The sequence below is a fragment of the Notamacropus eugenii genome, chromosome X, assembly GCF_028372415.1.
Source record: "Notamacropus eugenii isolate mMacEug1 chromosome X, mMacEug1.pri_v2, whole genome shotgun sequence".
NCBI lineage: Eukaryota > Metazoa > Chordata > Mammalia > Diprotodontia > Macropodidae > Notamacropus > Notamacropus eugenii.
The window spans coordinates 46,786,466-46,800,740 of NC_092879.1; the positions used below are offsets into that span (position 1 = coordinate 46,786,466).

Sequence of the window (14,275 nt, forward strand, 5' to 3'; positions counted from 1 at the left end):
CCCAACTACACACTGATGTCAGACCAATATTACCTATTATTTATTATTTTAGACATATCATTCCCCCTTTTCAGAATCCCAACAATGGCTGCCCCACCACCTACCACATTATCTAGTCTACAACTCATCTACTTAGCTTTCAAGATGCTTCATAATCTGGTCCCATCCTATCTATACAACTTTGTTTTATATTACTACTACATAAATAGATGGACAGACAGAGAGATCATAGATATCTATATGTACACACATATACATATATACACACATACATAAATGTGTGTATAAATAGATAAATATCCTCCACTGTAGTCAAAGAGATGTCATTATGTTTCTTTTTTATTTTAATACTTCTAACTCATTCTCGCTTTTACACCCTTGTTGATGTGGTTGGGCTATTCTTTCCTAGAATTGTTTCTTGCCACTTATTCAAATACTACCCACGCTTGAAAACCTGTGTCCTCCATTAAAGTGCAGTTGACTATTCTAGCCCATGTTTATACTGAACCTCTGAATTCCAACTGTTTCATACAGTCTTCCATGAGTCTCTGTGCTCTTTTAAGCTATTAAAGCTTAAAATACCATTAAGACTTTGAGGATACCGTGTATTGGGGTCAATAATAGTTTAGCACTTAAATTTCAATCATTTTTAATTTTCTGTCTTTCTCTGAGCACACAACAATTTCCTTGAGGGGCAGAAGCCTTGTTATGTACAACTTCTGCATCCCTTAAAAACAGCTAACAGAGTGCTAGCAAGAAAGGAGAGATTCAAGTGCTTATTGATGGTAACAACCCTACATTTACCATGAGATACATAAAAATGATACACTCAGCTAGAAATTTAGATTCACCATGAAAAGATGCATTTTTGGTCAAAACTACTAAACCAGTAAATTGTAAGTTAACAACACTAAGAAGGTATTACAGCTGAGCTAGTAGAATAAAAACATAACAAAAACATACCATTTCCTGATTGTCATCAACTGCTTTCATCTGGATTCTCAGTTTATTGACTTCTCTTTCATAGCTGTTACGTGGAACTGCAAGGTCATACATGGTCAATGACCAAAATGTGGCATAGAACTGGGGGCTGATGTCATCCCACACTTTTGGCAAATGCAAAGAGACCACTGCCTCATGGACTGGAGCCATCACTATCTCACATGACGTGATATATTTGTGAACTTTATGCTGCTGCTTACTTCCCTTTTCAGCTTTTTTAAGCTCATCATACTTTGACTGGGGATGAAAAATAAAAAACAAATGTTTACTGCACAGATGATTTCTTTTCTAGCATATGGATTCATCCATAGGCTCTAAGATTATTGACTCTACCAATTTCAAAATTAGCATTCTACATAAGTTTGGCTAGGTACATCTTCAATAAATTTCAAAATTACATTAATTTTGGACTATCATGCAATACTAATTCATAAAATCTAGATTTTCTTTCTAGGTAGCTCAAAGACCTTGATATTAACAAAAATATAAACAAAACCTTCCATAAATCAGCATCACTGGTAACCTTTTTTCTATCCAACACACTGACTCTGTGACTCACACACACACACGCACACACACAAATTAGGAAACCATAGTTCAGAAAAATTTAGAAATATTTTTTAATATTTACTCACTGAGATATGGTGTGCATACATAGGCCTAGACAGGAAAAATGCTGCATCATGAGGTGTGTGGAACTCATTACAAAGCACATCAATTGAAGGCACTCTCTTTATATAATCCTCTGTGCTTAGATTAGATGCTAAAAAGCCACCAAACTGTACCAGGGTATCATGACACTAAATTGAAAAAAAAAAAGATAAAAATAATCATATAAATACACAAGATTCCTTCAAAATAAAGAACTCCTTTTAAGAAAACTTATAAAATGAGCTTTTAAAATCACTAAACTTAATCAGAAGTTAAATTTAAACTCATTAAATGTAAGAGCTAAAAGGCATCTTAGAGATCATCTACTCAAATTTTGTTACTTCACAGAAAAAAATCTGCTAGACCAGAGAAGTCGTCTTATCCAAAGTCACACAAGGAGTTCCAGCTTTGTCATCAGCTAGTCTGATTTCTAAGCTAGTGTTAAGTCACATTTTGTGACAGAAAGTAACTTACTTAGATCACAACACAAATGTCTTGTGTTTCAGAAAAATTTCTTTCAGAAAAAAACTACATAGTTTCCCCTGAATTGTAGGCTGTGCTTTCTAAATACAGTTGTTCCTTCAACTTTGATATACAATCTTTGGCTTTCAAATTATTAGCACATCAAAATCTAGATTTAGTTAAAAAGACAACAGCCATCACAATTATATCTGTGTCTAGGATTCAAAGGACAAACTTGAAGACTGAAAATGAAACAAATTAAAATTTACAGACATTAATTGTGGAATTTCTATTCAGATGAAAACATTACAACATGTACTAAATCAACTATACTACAAAAATTCTACCCCTCATTCGCCTGTTTTGGTATCAAATCCTTAAATACACCACAGAGTGACATGCATTATAGACAAGAAATCTCTATTTTATATCTGAGAATAAATGAGCTTAACACAATATAATTATACATAATCTAATGTTTTCTAGTTTTGTGCTTCAAATTAAGTATTTATTAAAAAATACAAACCACATTTACTTACCTGGTCATATAATTTCCCCACAAGCTTTAAGTGTTTCTCTCCTCCTTCCTGAAAGATTACACCATTTCTCTGCTGAGCCATAAGCAAGCACAGAGGAAGGGCAAGATCATGGTCCAATAATGCATCCTTTAACCTCTGAGAGGATTTTTTAGTGTTTCTGATCTGTCCAAAATAGCCACCCTGCACCACCACCCCCAAAAAAACAAAAAAAATTAGTAAATTTCTACACACACACACACACACACACACACACACACACACACACACACACAATAGCACAAGTTCCAGACATGTGACTTCTTCAGGATAAAGAAACCCCAGTGAGGAAATTTCCTCTACCAAAGCAGATCAGCAACTGTTCTGCAATTGTAATCTTAGAAAGTTTGCTTGGAGGCACTGAGAAGCTAAGTGATTCATCCAGGGTTAAAAAATCAAAATGTGTCAGAAAGAGAACTTGAACCTAACTTTTCCCAACTCTAAGGCCAGCTCTCTCCATCCTATACAAGGTTGGAACATATTAATCACCTACTTTGAAAAAGATACAACAATAATCATGTGTCTTGAATAAAATTATAAATCCACAATTTCAACATCCCTTGCTTCTCTTCCTCTAAGAAATGCCCTCTAAATGTACAATTAAAATGTTGGCAATTATAATGGTATAATACAGACAGTTCTTTTCAATAACAATGAGAAGAAACTAACTAGATAAAAACTGACATCTGCATGACAAACACAACTAGAGGACAAAAGAAATTTGCAACTAATCAGAAAGCTGGTCAAAAGGTTGGAGAATTAAAAGATTTGGCAGAGCCAGTTTTACCTCGCAGCCAAAACCAACCACAAATATAATTTCAGTGGACAACTTGCAATCTTGTCTCCCAACATCCATGATGAACACAACCTTAACTGTAGCTTATGTACCAAGATCTGAGGAAGAACAATTGGAAGATAGAGGAATTTTATGAAAAGTTTCACAAGATTCTCCAAACCAAGGCAACATATACTTTGATACTCAATGACTTTGGTGGGGTGAGGGGATGGAATGTGCCAAGACTGACATACCTGATGTTTCCTCAAATACCCTAACTTCCATTAGTCCCTCCCTTTCAATCTCTCAAGACCTAATCCTTCACTGCATCTCGGTTAGAAATAGGGCTGGTCACACGCTTGATTTTGCCACGTGAAACAAGTGTTTCACATCAACATGTTCAAGAATGCCAAATTCCATTATCGAATCATGGGTTTTTTTTTCCGCAATCTCTCTTTATTCCTAACTCCTTTCCTAAATCTTTACTTCCATCTCATAATGACCTCCAATCCCACTACTCCTCACTACTTTCCCTCATAATCAGCTCAGCTTTGGCTGTCCTAACATCTCAAATTCCCTCTTCTTCACATCTCACCTAAAAATATCTAACATCATTTATATAAAGCTTTAAGTTTTACAAAGCACTTTCAATGCTGACATTTGATCTCATCCCCCTATCATAACAAACTAAATCTTCCTTAATTCTAATACCCTGGATAATCTTGAACCCATCCCATCTTCTCTAGCAGATTGCCCCCACTATCATCACTCCCTACTTCTCATCTTCAATCTCTTCCTCTCATGACTGGTTCTTTCCCAGATGCCTCCAAGCACATCTGAATTTTCCAGGCCATAATAAATTCTTCTCTCTGACTATATTTGCTAGCTCCACTTCTTTTCCTCTCTTAAATCCTCTGCAATCTGGCTTCCAAACTCATCATCATTCATCTGAAACCGCACTCTACAAAATTACCAACAGTCTATTAATTGCCAAATTGAATGACCTCTTCAATCTTTATCTTTCTTGTCAGCTCTGCAGCACTTCAAACTGTTGAACACCTTTCCTCCTGCACCCTCTCTTCTTGGGAGTTTCCATACTGCTAGTTTTCTAATTCCTCCTGCCTACAATATGGCCACTACTTCTCAGTTCCCTCTGCTGGATTTTCTTCCATATCACACCTACTAATAGGGAATATATCCAATGCTCAAACCTTAACCTCTCTTCTTTTCTCTCACAAATGACAGCTTCATCAGGTTCCATGGGCTCCAATCTCTACTCCAGTAACAGAACTATGCATCCGGTCTCTGTGTCATTCCTAAATTCCAGTCCCACAGATCATCATATGCCTTCTGAACATTTCAAACAGGATGTCCCATAGATATCTCAAAAGTTCACTGTTATTACCCCCAAATCTACCTTTTCCTTTTTAATTTTCCTAATTCTGTTGAGGACAGCACTATCCTTCCAGTCATCCAAGTTCGCATCCTAGTAATCACCCTTGTCTCTTTCCTCTTCCTCCTCCACATACAATTGGTTGCCAAGCCTCACTGATTCTACTTTTTTAAATTATTATTTAAAAATGACAATGATTATAATGATTCTACTTCCACCTCTCCCGTATACATCCCTTTCCACCTACATGGTCACCAACACATTTCAGGCACTCCTCACCTCTAATGATCTCCTAATTAACTGGTTTCCCTGAGATAAGTCTCATCTCTTCCCTCTCTCACCCATCCTCCACAGCTGACAAAGTGATATTCCTAAAAGCAAAAATCCTATCACACCAATCCCATGCTTAAAAAGCTCCAGTAGATTCCTATTATCTTTAAGATGAAATACAAACTCTTCTGTCTGACATTTAAAACCTTTCACAATGCAGCTGTAGACTGCCTTTCCAGGATTATTACATGTTATTCCACTCTACCTTCTAGCCAAACCGGCCTATTTGCTGGGGTGGGTAGCTGTGGGTGTATGTGTAAAAACAGCTCATCTTCTAGAGCTGTACCTTTGCAAAGGCTATTCCCCCGTTCATGAAATGCCCTCTCCTTCCTAATCTTTATCTCTCAGAATATCGAGAGTCCCTTCAAACTCAATTCAAGTGCCACCTCCCACATGAGATCTTTCCCCATTTCATACCCCCAACTGCTAGTGTCTCCCAAAATTATATTGTTTCCCTCCTCATAGAAATGTAAAGGTCTTTGAGGATAAAAATGTTTTGTTTTTGTCTTTGATAACTCCAGTGAGCAGCACAATGCCTGGAACTTCAGACACTTAATATATACTTGTTGACTGAACATGACAAAAAAAAAATGAAATTTACTGTATTTTAGATATAGTAAATGACTGGGTAGTGATGTGTGAATCATATAAGAAATAACTGTATACAGTCACAACAATTAAAGCAAAAGTCAAAATCAATATCAAAATTAGAACAAAGGATAAAGATGCAACAACGATGAGAACAAATACATCAGCTTCAAGATGACCTTAAACAAGCTGTAGATGCCCAAAAAATGGAAATTTGAAATAGGCAAAAGATATTGACCTTGATTATCATCATTTCGTGAAGTTTAAAAGATACAATGCAGTTGCCACAATGAGGCTAAATGATCCCAGACACTTAGTCAGCAAACACTCTCTTCTTGCCAAGTAGAGAGACATTTCAACATGAGGAAGCACCCATTCAGAATAAAAATTTACCTGGAATACACTATGGAAGATGATGGTGAAAGATTAAGAGCAATAGCACTTACAAAATGGCAAAAAGCAGTGGAGGCAAAAATTCAATCCACAGAAAGCTTGATGGAAGACCCAACTAAGCTATATCGTCTCAAGAGCATCTACAGATGCAGCTGGCAGGAGGGACAATAAAGAGAAAATAGAATGGTTTTGCTAAGCTTCTATAACAATCTATTTTCATTATCACTGACAGAGGATCCATCACACATAGATCCTAACATCTTGGTATTAGATAAATGTGCTAAGATGAAATGCCAAAGAGGAAGTAGGAAAAAGGGGCCAGACCCGGGTAAATCTACATCCTGAAAATCTATGCTGGTCAACAAAATCATAATCTTGACATCATATAGGATCATTTTACAAGAAAATTCAGAGGGGGGAAGAGACCAAAAGAAGAAAAAATGATGAATGTTTCTACTGCTCAAAAAAAGAAATAAAAAGAACAGTAACGATTAACACAAATGTCAATTTTCTCACCTTTGCAAAGGAAAATAAATCTAAACCTATACATCAAAGAGCATTCTTGATGAAATTAAGAAAGTTAATAAGCAGGCTTTCAAAAACAGTTTGCAACAATACATATCTTTATAACCACACAGCTGACTAAAAGGTACAAGATCTGGCCATGCTTATTTTTAGAACACTAAAAAAAGTATTCGATTTAGTAGAAGAAAACATAGTCCTAAAAGTTTTTCTCCAACAGGGAGTTGTTTGCTTATGTTAAGATGATACAAGCTGATTTGATAAATGCAACCAGAAAACTCTATCCAATGACCCTCTAACCAAATGATCTCTTGTCAAAACAAGGCATAAAACAGAGATATGCCAAAGGCGTTTGCACAGTCACGGAGGATTATCCCACATAAGACCCAAACAGAAGAGAAATTCTATATAATGTCCTTCGTATACTCCTGTTTGCAAATAAAAATTGCATTTGTTAACATGAAGGCCTAGAACATTACAGGACTTTGTATCAATGAAAACAATAGTTACTCAAGAGATAGGTCTGATACTTCATTGAGGAAAAACTAAATGGATTTTAAAAATGCCTATTGTCCAGACAATAACGTGTAGTTAGATGGCCAGTGCAATGAGTTAATATACAAGTGTTTCTAGCACATCCCCCCACCCAACTACCCTGCATGTCTGTATGTGTGGATGTGTGTATACACATACAGACATGGACATACATATAACTGGGACATACATTGCAGATGGACAATGAATAGGACTCAAAACTGAATAGGAATAAAGAAAAGAGTGAGTTTTACTACATTTAGGAAATTGTGCAGTGCTTTTAAACAATACTAACCACACTAAGACTCCTTTATTTTTTAATGCAACTTTTCTCCTGTCAATACTGATAGAACTGGTTATTGAATGGTGGATCACCACAATCACCAAAACTCAAAAGTATGAGTCACCTTACATGATGCAGATAACCCAAAGTAAAATGGAGGGATGCATGGTAGACTTGAGTTAATTGTAGCATAACTTAAGAGAGAAGAGGCATAAGAGAGTTCATCAAGAAAATGTAATAGAAAAAGAGATATGTCAGTAATGTGGTGAAACTGAAGGGATGGACAAACAACAATACTGTACTGGTACTAATGAAAAGTGTTTAAGGGGGCATTATTTTTTTGTTTTTTTTTTTAAAGAAGGCCTAGAGGAATGCCTCCAGCACAGCAACTAGATTACCTGTGCAGGACCTATGGAAAAAGAAGACACTTGCAAAGGAGTCATGATTGAGTTGTGATCTGTGCCAAACCTGGGAGTAACCACATCTGTGAGATAATAAATTCACCGATTGAAGTATTACACTAACAAAGTATAACGCAGAAACTATAAAGTACCTTTTTGAAAATAAAATGTAAAATAAGAACAAACCTAATTAATGCTGCCATGTAGAATTTGGCATTTAATTCACTCAAAAATTTGCTAATAATTGGCTTATTTCATAAGAAGAAAAAATTTAGGTTGAGCTTACATAGATATCTCAAAGTACACTCACCTCGGCTTTAAGTTGTTCCCCACCAGTCATGGCTTCTAGTTGCTCCATTGTTATTTCTTCAGTAATTTCAATTCCTGCCATTTTCTGTACCACTTCTTTCAAAATAAGTAGGTCAAAGCTATTCAAAAGGAAAATAAGAACTATGCTTATAGCAGAAACTTAAAATACAGAAGCAGCAGTATATTTTAATTTTGTAGTAACATATCATTCAAATAAAACACACATTTCATTGTGGGGAAAAAAGGGAACTAGATCTGAGATTTCGTTGACATGTGTATTTCATCTCATGAGCCCCTTTTTCATGACATAGATTTCTAATTGTTCAGACATTTATCATCTTAAAAGAGCTGTATCCTAGAATATCTAGAGGTTAAAAAGCCTATCCCAAGGTCAGAGATGAGACTTGAACCTAGGTCTTCCTAATTCAAAAATGTAACTCTCTAACCAATATAATGTGTTTTGTCTTCATTATATGTATATATGAAAATACTACTAGAAATAACTTGTTAAACATTTTTCTAAAAATTCTCAGGGCAGGAATATATTTTTAAAATTAAAGTTTTAGAAGGATAAAAAGCATCACTTCAAAACAACAAAATTCAAAGTATTTAAAGCCCATATGCGTAAGATTCTCAGAAAGTCTACAAAATCCCCATATTGGCATATCAGATGTTATTTAAACTATCCTCACAGACAGCTTCCTAAAGCAGTGAGTCAGTATTAAAGCCAAAAAAAAAAAAAAAAAAGTAGAAACCAAATTATATTTCAATACTTTTCTCTCTAATACCAGCACTTAAGATATTTTAATCCTGAAATACTGACTCTAAAGAATTTCTTTTCAAGCACAGATTTAACCTTAGAAATAAAGCTTTATAGCTTCTAAGATCATCCTTTGTACAAAACAAAGATGACAGGGAAAAGTCTTTCTGGAGGTGGGATGAGTGAGAAATCATTCATAGATCTAAGTAGCCACATAAAGAATGCTAAGAAGTTAAATGCTATCAGTGCAATTTTTCAAGTTTATTAGAAAGTATTTATACAACAGTTAGGAGAGAAAAGCACTGAGTTTTCTTTTAATGATTTTATAATGTTTTTTTAAAAAGGTCTTTTTCAGAACAAAAGTAAATATTCAAAGAAATTGGTATACATCAAAAAACAAGAGAAATCTCGTAATTAAATGTAATCAAATACTTATCAAAGTGCCTGTTATGTACCAGGCAGGACACACTAGGTATTAAGGATATAGATAGAAAGAATGAATGACATTTTTATTAGCTATCTATTTATCGGCAGGGAAAACATGTATTTTTGTGGAGAAAAGTATGCAATTCTGTGGGTCTAATGATAGTGAAAACAGGAAAGTGAAAAAGCATAATAGCTAGGAAAAGCTAGGACTATAACCAAGAAGATAGGGTTAATGTAATAATTTTAGTGGCTTACATAACAAGTTTTCTAATTTTTTTCTTTAAAAAGTAGGCACCTATCAGGAATGAAGCCCACCTGGAAAACTAGAATCTGGTGGTATTCCACAATATAAAAACAAAATCTCAGCTCCTTGACTGTGGCACAAAAGTCAGTGCTAAGCATTAGGAAAAAAAAAATACTATTTCAAAATATAAGCGATCTATTCTCTAAAATTAAAATTCTTAAGTTTAGAACCATTTGAGTAAATAGCTCACGAAGACCTCTTCCACCTCAATATAAATGATACAATTACAAATGAGCAATGTTTAAAGGATCTGAGTACTCTCATCACTTAGTAGTTAGGAATAATAACGAAAAGTACATTGTGATCAATCATAAGAATATATGTATAATTTACAACATCAATATTATTCTCTCAACTACTCAAAAAGCTCATCAGTTAAGTTTATTTTGGTAACACATATAAATAATAATGTTCTGTAGGAAAATATCTATAACCTCACATCAGATTGAGAAAAAAGGAAAATGACAAAAGCTGGAAGAGCTGTGGGAAAAGAAGTGATGTTGAATTGTGAATTGGTCCAGCCATTCAAGAATGACAATTTGGAACTATGTTTCAAAAGCTACTAACCTATGCATACTCTATGGCCACGCTTCCAAAAAGGTCAAAGAAAGATGAAATGGACTTGTATGTACAAAAATATTTATGGCAACTATTTTTGAGATGACAAAAAAAAAGAAAGAAAGAAAGCTGAGGGGGTACTCATCAATTAGGCAATGGCTGAATATATGGTATATGCATGTAATGGAATATTATTCTGCTTTAAGGGGAGGGAGAGGAAGGGGAACTACATCCAACTGAATCAATGTAGTCCACCCTGAATATATTTAGCATGATATTGTAAAATAAATTTATTTTGCTAAATGTCAAACGGTCTATGAGTGTCTCATTTTGTCCCTATCACAACCCTGAACTCACTAGTCTAACCAAAGAACTAAAACCAATGATCACTGCTACCTCCTCCTCTAATTTGGCACCCACATTCTCCCATTTCTCTACAAAGAGAAGAGAGGTATTGCTTCTTTAGTCCTCTGGAAACAATATTGATCACAGCTTTTAATCTAAAATCAGCTGCCTTTTAGTATTGTTTACATTTACATTACTGTAGTTATTACATCTATTGCTTTCCTGACTTTTCTTTCTTTGTTTAAATAAAAAGAGGTCAAAAGAGCTGGACATACAGTAATTAATTTAAAATACTGATTAAAGAAAAAATTTTATGCAAAAACTTTTCAATTTAATGTAATCAAAATTATTCATTTTGCACTTCATAATGTACTCTGTCTCTTCTTGGGTCATAAATTTCTCCATTCTCCATAATGTGACAAATACACTATTCTTCACTCCCCTAATTTGTTTACAGTATGGGTGTTTATACCTAGATCATGTATGCATTTGCAATTTATTCTTGTGTATGGTGTCAGATATTGGTCTATGCCCAGTTTCCACCACACTGTTATCCAGTTTTCTCAGCAACTTTGGTCAAACTGAGTTCTTATCCCAGAAGCTGGGGTCCTTGGGTTTATCAAATAGTAGACTGCTATATTCATTAACTACTAAGTCTTGAGTATCTAACCTATTCCACTGGTCTACCCCTGTTTCTTAGCCAGTACCAAGTGGTTTTGATGATTGCTGCTTTTATTGTATTAACAATTTGAGATCTGGTAGGGCTAGGCCTCCTTCTCTAGCATTTCTTTTCATTAGTTCTCTTGATATTCTGGACCTTTTGTTCTTCCAGAGGAATTCTGATATTATTTTTTCTAGCTCTAGAAAATAATTATCTGGTATAGCACTGAATAAGTAAATTAATTTAGGTAGAATTGTCATTTTTATTATATTAGCTTGGCCTACCCATGAGCAACTGATGTTTTTCCACTTACTTAGATCTGACTTTATTTGGGTGAAGTGTCTTGTAATTGTGTTCATATAATCTCTGTGTTTGTTTTCGCAGGTAGACTCACAAATATCTTATAGTGTCTACCCTAGCTTTAAATGGGATTTCTCTTTCTATCTCTTACTGTTGGATTTTGTTTGTAATATATGGAAATGCAGGTGATTTATGTGGGTTTATTTTGTAACCTGCAACTTTGCCAAAGTTCTTTATTATTTCAAGTAGTTTTTTACTTGATTCTCTGGGATTTTCTAAGTATATCATCATATCATCTGCAAAGCTTAGTTTCTTCTTTGCCTATTCTAATTCCTTCAATTTTTTTTTCTTCTCTTATTGCTACAGCTAGCACTTCTAGTAACATATTGAATAACAGTGGTGACAACGGACATCTTTGTTTCACCTCTGATCTTAATGGAAATGCATCTAGCTTGTCCCCATTGCATATAATGCTTGCTGATCGTTTTCGGTAGACACTGCTTATTATTTTATGAAAAGTTCCATTTGTTCCTATGCTCTCCAAAATTTTTAATAGGAATGGGTGTTGTATTTTGTCAAAAGCTTTTTCTGCATCTATTGAGATAATCATGTGGTTTCTATTAGTTTTATTGTTGATAAGATCAATAATGCTAAAAGTTTTTCTAATATTGAACCAGCTCTGCATTCCTGGTATAAATCCTACCTGATCATAATGTATTATTCTCATGATAAGTTGCTGTAGTCTTCTTACTAATATCTTATTTAAATTTTTTTCATCTACATTCATTAGACAAATTGGTCTATAATTTTCTTTCTCTGTTTTGGCTCTTCCTGGTTTAGGTATCAGAAGTCTATTCCAAAGAGTTAATAGAAATGGGAAAGGGTCCCACATGTACAAAAATATTTATAACAGCTCTCTTTGTGGTGGTCAAAAACTGGAAATCAAGGGGATGCCCATCAATTGGGGAATGGCTGAATAAATTATGGTATATGAATGTAATGGAATACTATTGTGCTACGAGAAACGATGAACTGGAAGACTTCAGAGAAGCCTGGAAAGATTTATATGAACTGATGCTGAGCAAAAAGAGCAGAACCAGGAGAACTTTGTACCAACAACCACAGCGTGCAAAGAATTTTTCTGGTAGACTTAGTACTTCATTGGAATGCATGGACTAAAAAAATTTCCAATGGACTCTTGAGGCAAAAATCCTTCTACGTCCAGAGAAAGAACTATGAAATTGGATCACAGATAGAAACAGACCATTTTCTTTTGTATTATGATATGCTTTGTTTTATGGTTTCCCCCATTCATTTTAATTCTTCTATGCAACATGCATTTAATAGGAATGTATGTGTAGAACCTACGTAAGATTGTACACCGTCTCAGGGAGGGAGTGGGGACGGAGTAGAAAAAAAAATCTAAGATATATGGAAATGACTGTCAAACACTGAAAACAAATAAAATAATTCAATTAAAAAAAATTTATACATACCTTTTTCCTGCTTTTAGCTGATTTGCCACATACTGAAGAAGACCAGCAAGTTCAATTGGATATTTACGAAAAACGGCACCACAAAAACTTGCTAGGCCTAGGGATAAAGTGACATGAGATAAAATTAAAAGATGTTCCATGATAAAGCATATTACTCTCTCCACTTAAATTTACAAAAATTAGGAGGAGCAGAAGACTTAGCTAATTTTATTGGTGATTTTATCAGATTAATAAATAATAAATATATTAATAACTCTGAAGAGTATTTTATAATGGATAGTTATTTACCATCTCTAGTCAGCTAATAGTTTGAAAACCATATCCATACAATATTAATAATGTCTTTATTAAGCACCTACTATGTGCCAGGCAACAAATGTGCACTTGAAAAATTCTCATTTGATCCTCACTACAACCCTATAAGACAGATGCTTTTATTATTCTCATTTTCCAGCTGAGGAAATGGAGGAAGACAGAAGTTAAGTAATTTGGCCAAGATCACACTGCAACCATCTGAGGCTAAATTTGAACTCAGATCTTCCTGAGTTCAGGTCCAGAGCTCTATCCACAGTGCCACTTAGCTACCTCAAGTAGCTGCATAGAAACATTGCCCTGAGGTAGAAACTCTTGCATGTATTAAAATACGTAAGAACAATACTCACTTTGAAGCCAGCCTGAGATAGTTGTATCATCATGTTTCATTCTTTCCTTCTCTGGATTAGCCAAAGCTTCAATGATGCAATCTTGTACAGTATTAAGAAAATTACATATTTGTCAGAGCCTCTACCAATTTCCCTTCAAAAAAACATGACATATTCCAAAGTCTTTTAAAAACTGTAAAAATTGTTTCCTAACTACAGTAAATGATAAGGGAGAATCCATTTATTCTTAGCTCCTTGTCCATACTCTGAGCAAGCAAGATATGCCCAATCACACAAAGACAAAAAATGTGGTTGGTAAATATAAGAATTTTTTCTTTCTCTTCCTACAAAACAAAAATTCATCTGATCATAGGAGAAAATAATGAAGGGACGTATTACAAGAAGTAGAATGGTAAAGCACAAAGAAAGTTGATTCTTGGAAGTCAGGAGATCTGGATTCAAATCCTTTCTCTCACAAGTGACTTCACCTTTTTGGGCCTACAGAAGCTTCAGAGTGACAATAATATACTTACACTAAACCTAAGTAGTTGTGAAGAAAGTCCTTC

The 14,275-nt window shown here is 34.6% G+C and overlaps 1 protein-coding gene across 9 annotated transcripts in view; it reads right to left on the reverse strand.

The window, feature by feature from the left end:
• THOC2 (THO complex subunit 2) overlaps nt 1-14,275 on the reverse strand; it is a 103,547-nt gene that overhangs the window by 29,691 nt on the left and 59,581 nt on the right. For all 9 annotated transcript variants that reach the window (XR_011970937.1, XR_011970936.1, XM_072625954.1 and 6 more), the window contains 6 exons: nt 13,731-13,811; nt 13,069-13,165; nt 8,220-8,337; nt 2,655-2,834; nt 1,638-1,802; nt 964-1,239 (listed from right to left, as the gene is read on the reverse strand). Coding sequence is in view for 7 of the 9 variants with exons in the window: in XM_072625954.1 (XP_072482055.1) it covers nt 964-1,239; nt 1,638-1,802; nt 2,655-2,834; nt 8,220-8,337; nt 13,069-13,165; nt 13,731-13,811 (917 nt within the window). In the remaining 2 variants the exon portion in view is untranslated. The remainder of the gene's footprint in view (nt 1-963; nt 1,240-1,637; nt 1,803-2,654; nt 2,835-8,219; nt 8,338-13,068; nt 13,166-13,730; nt 13,812-14,275) is intronic.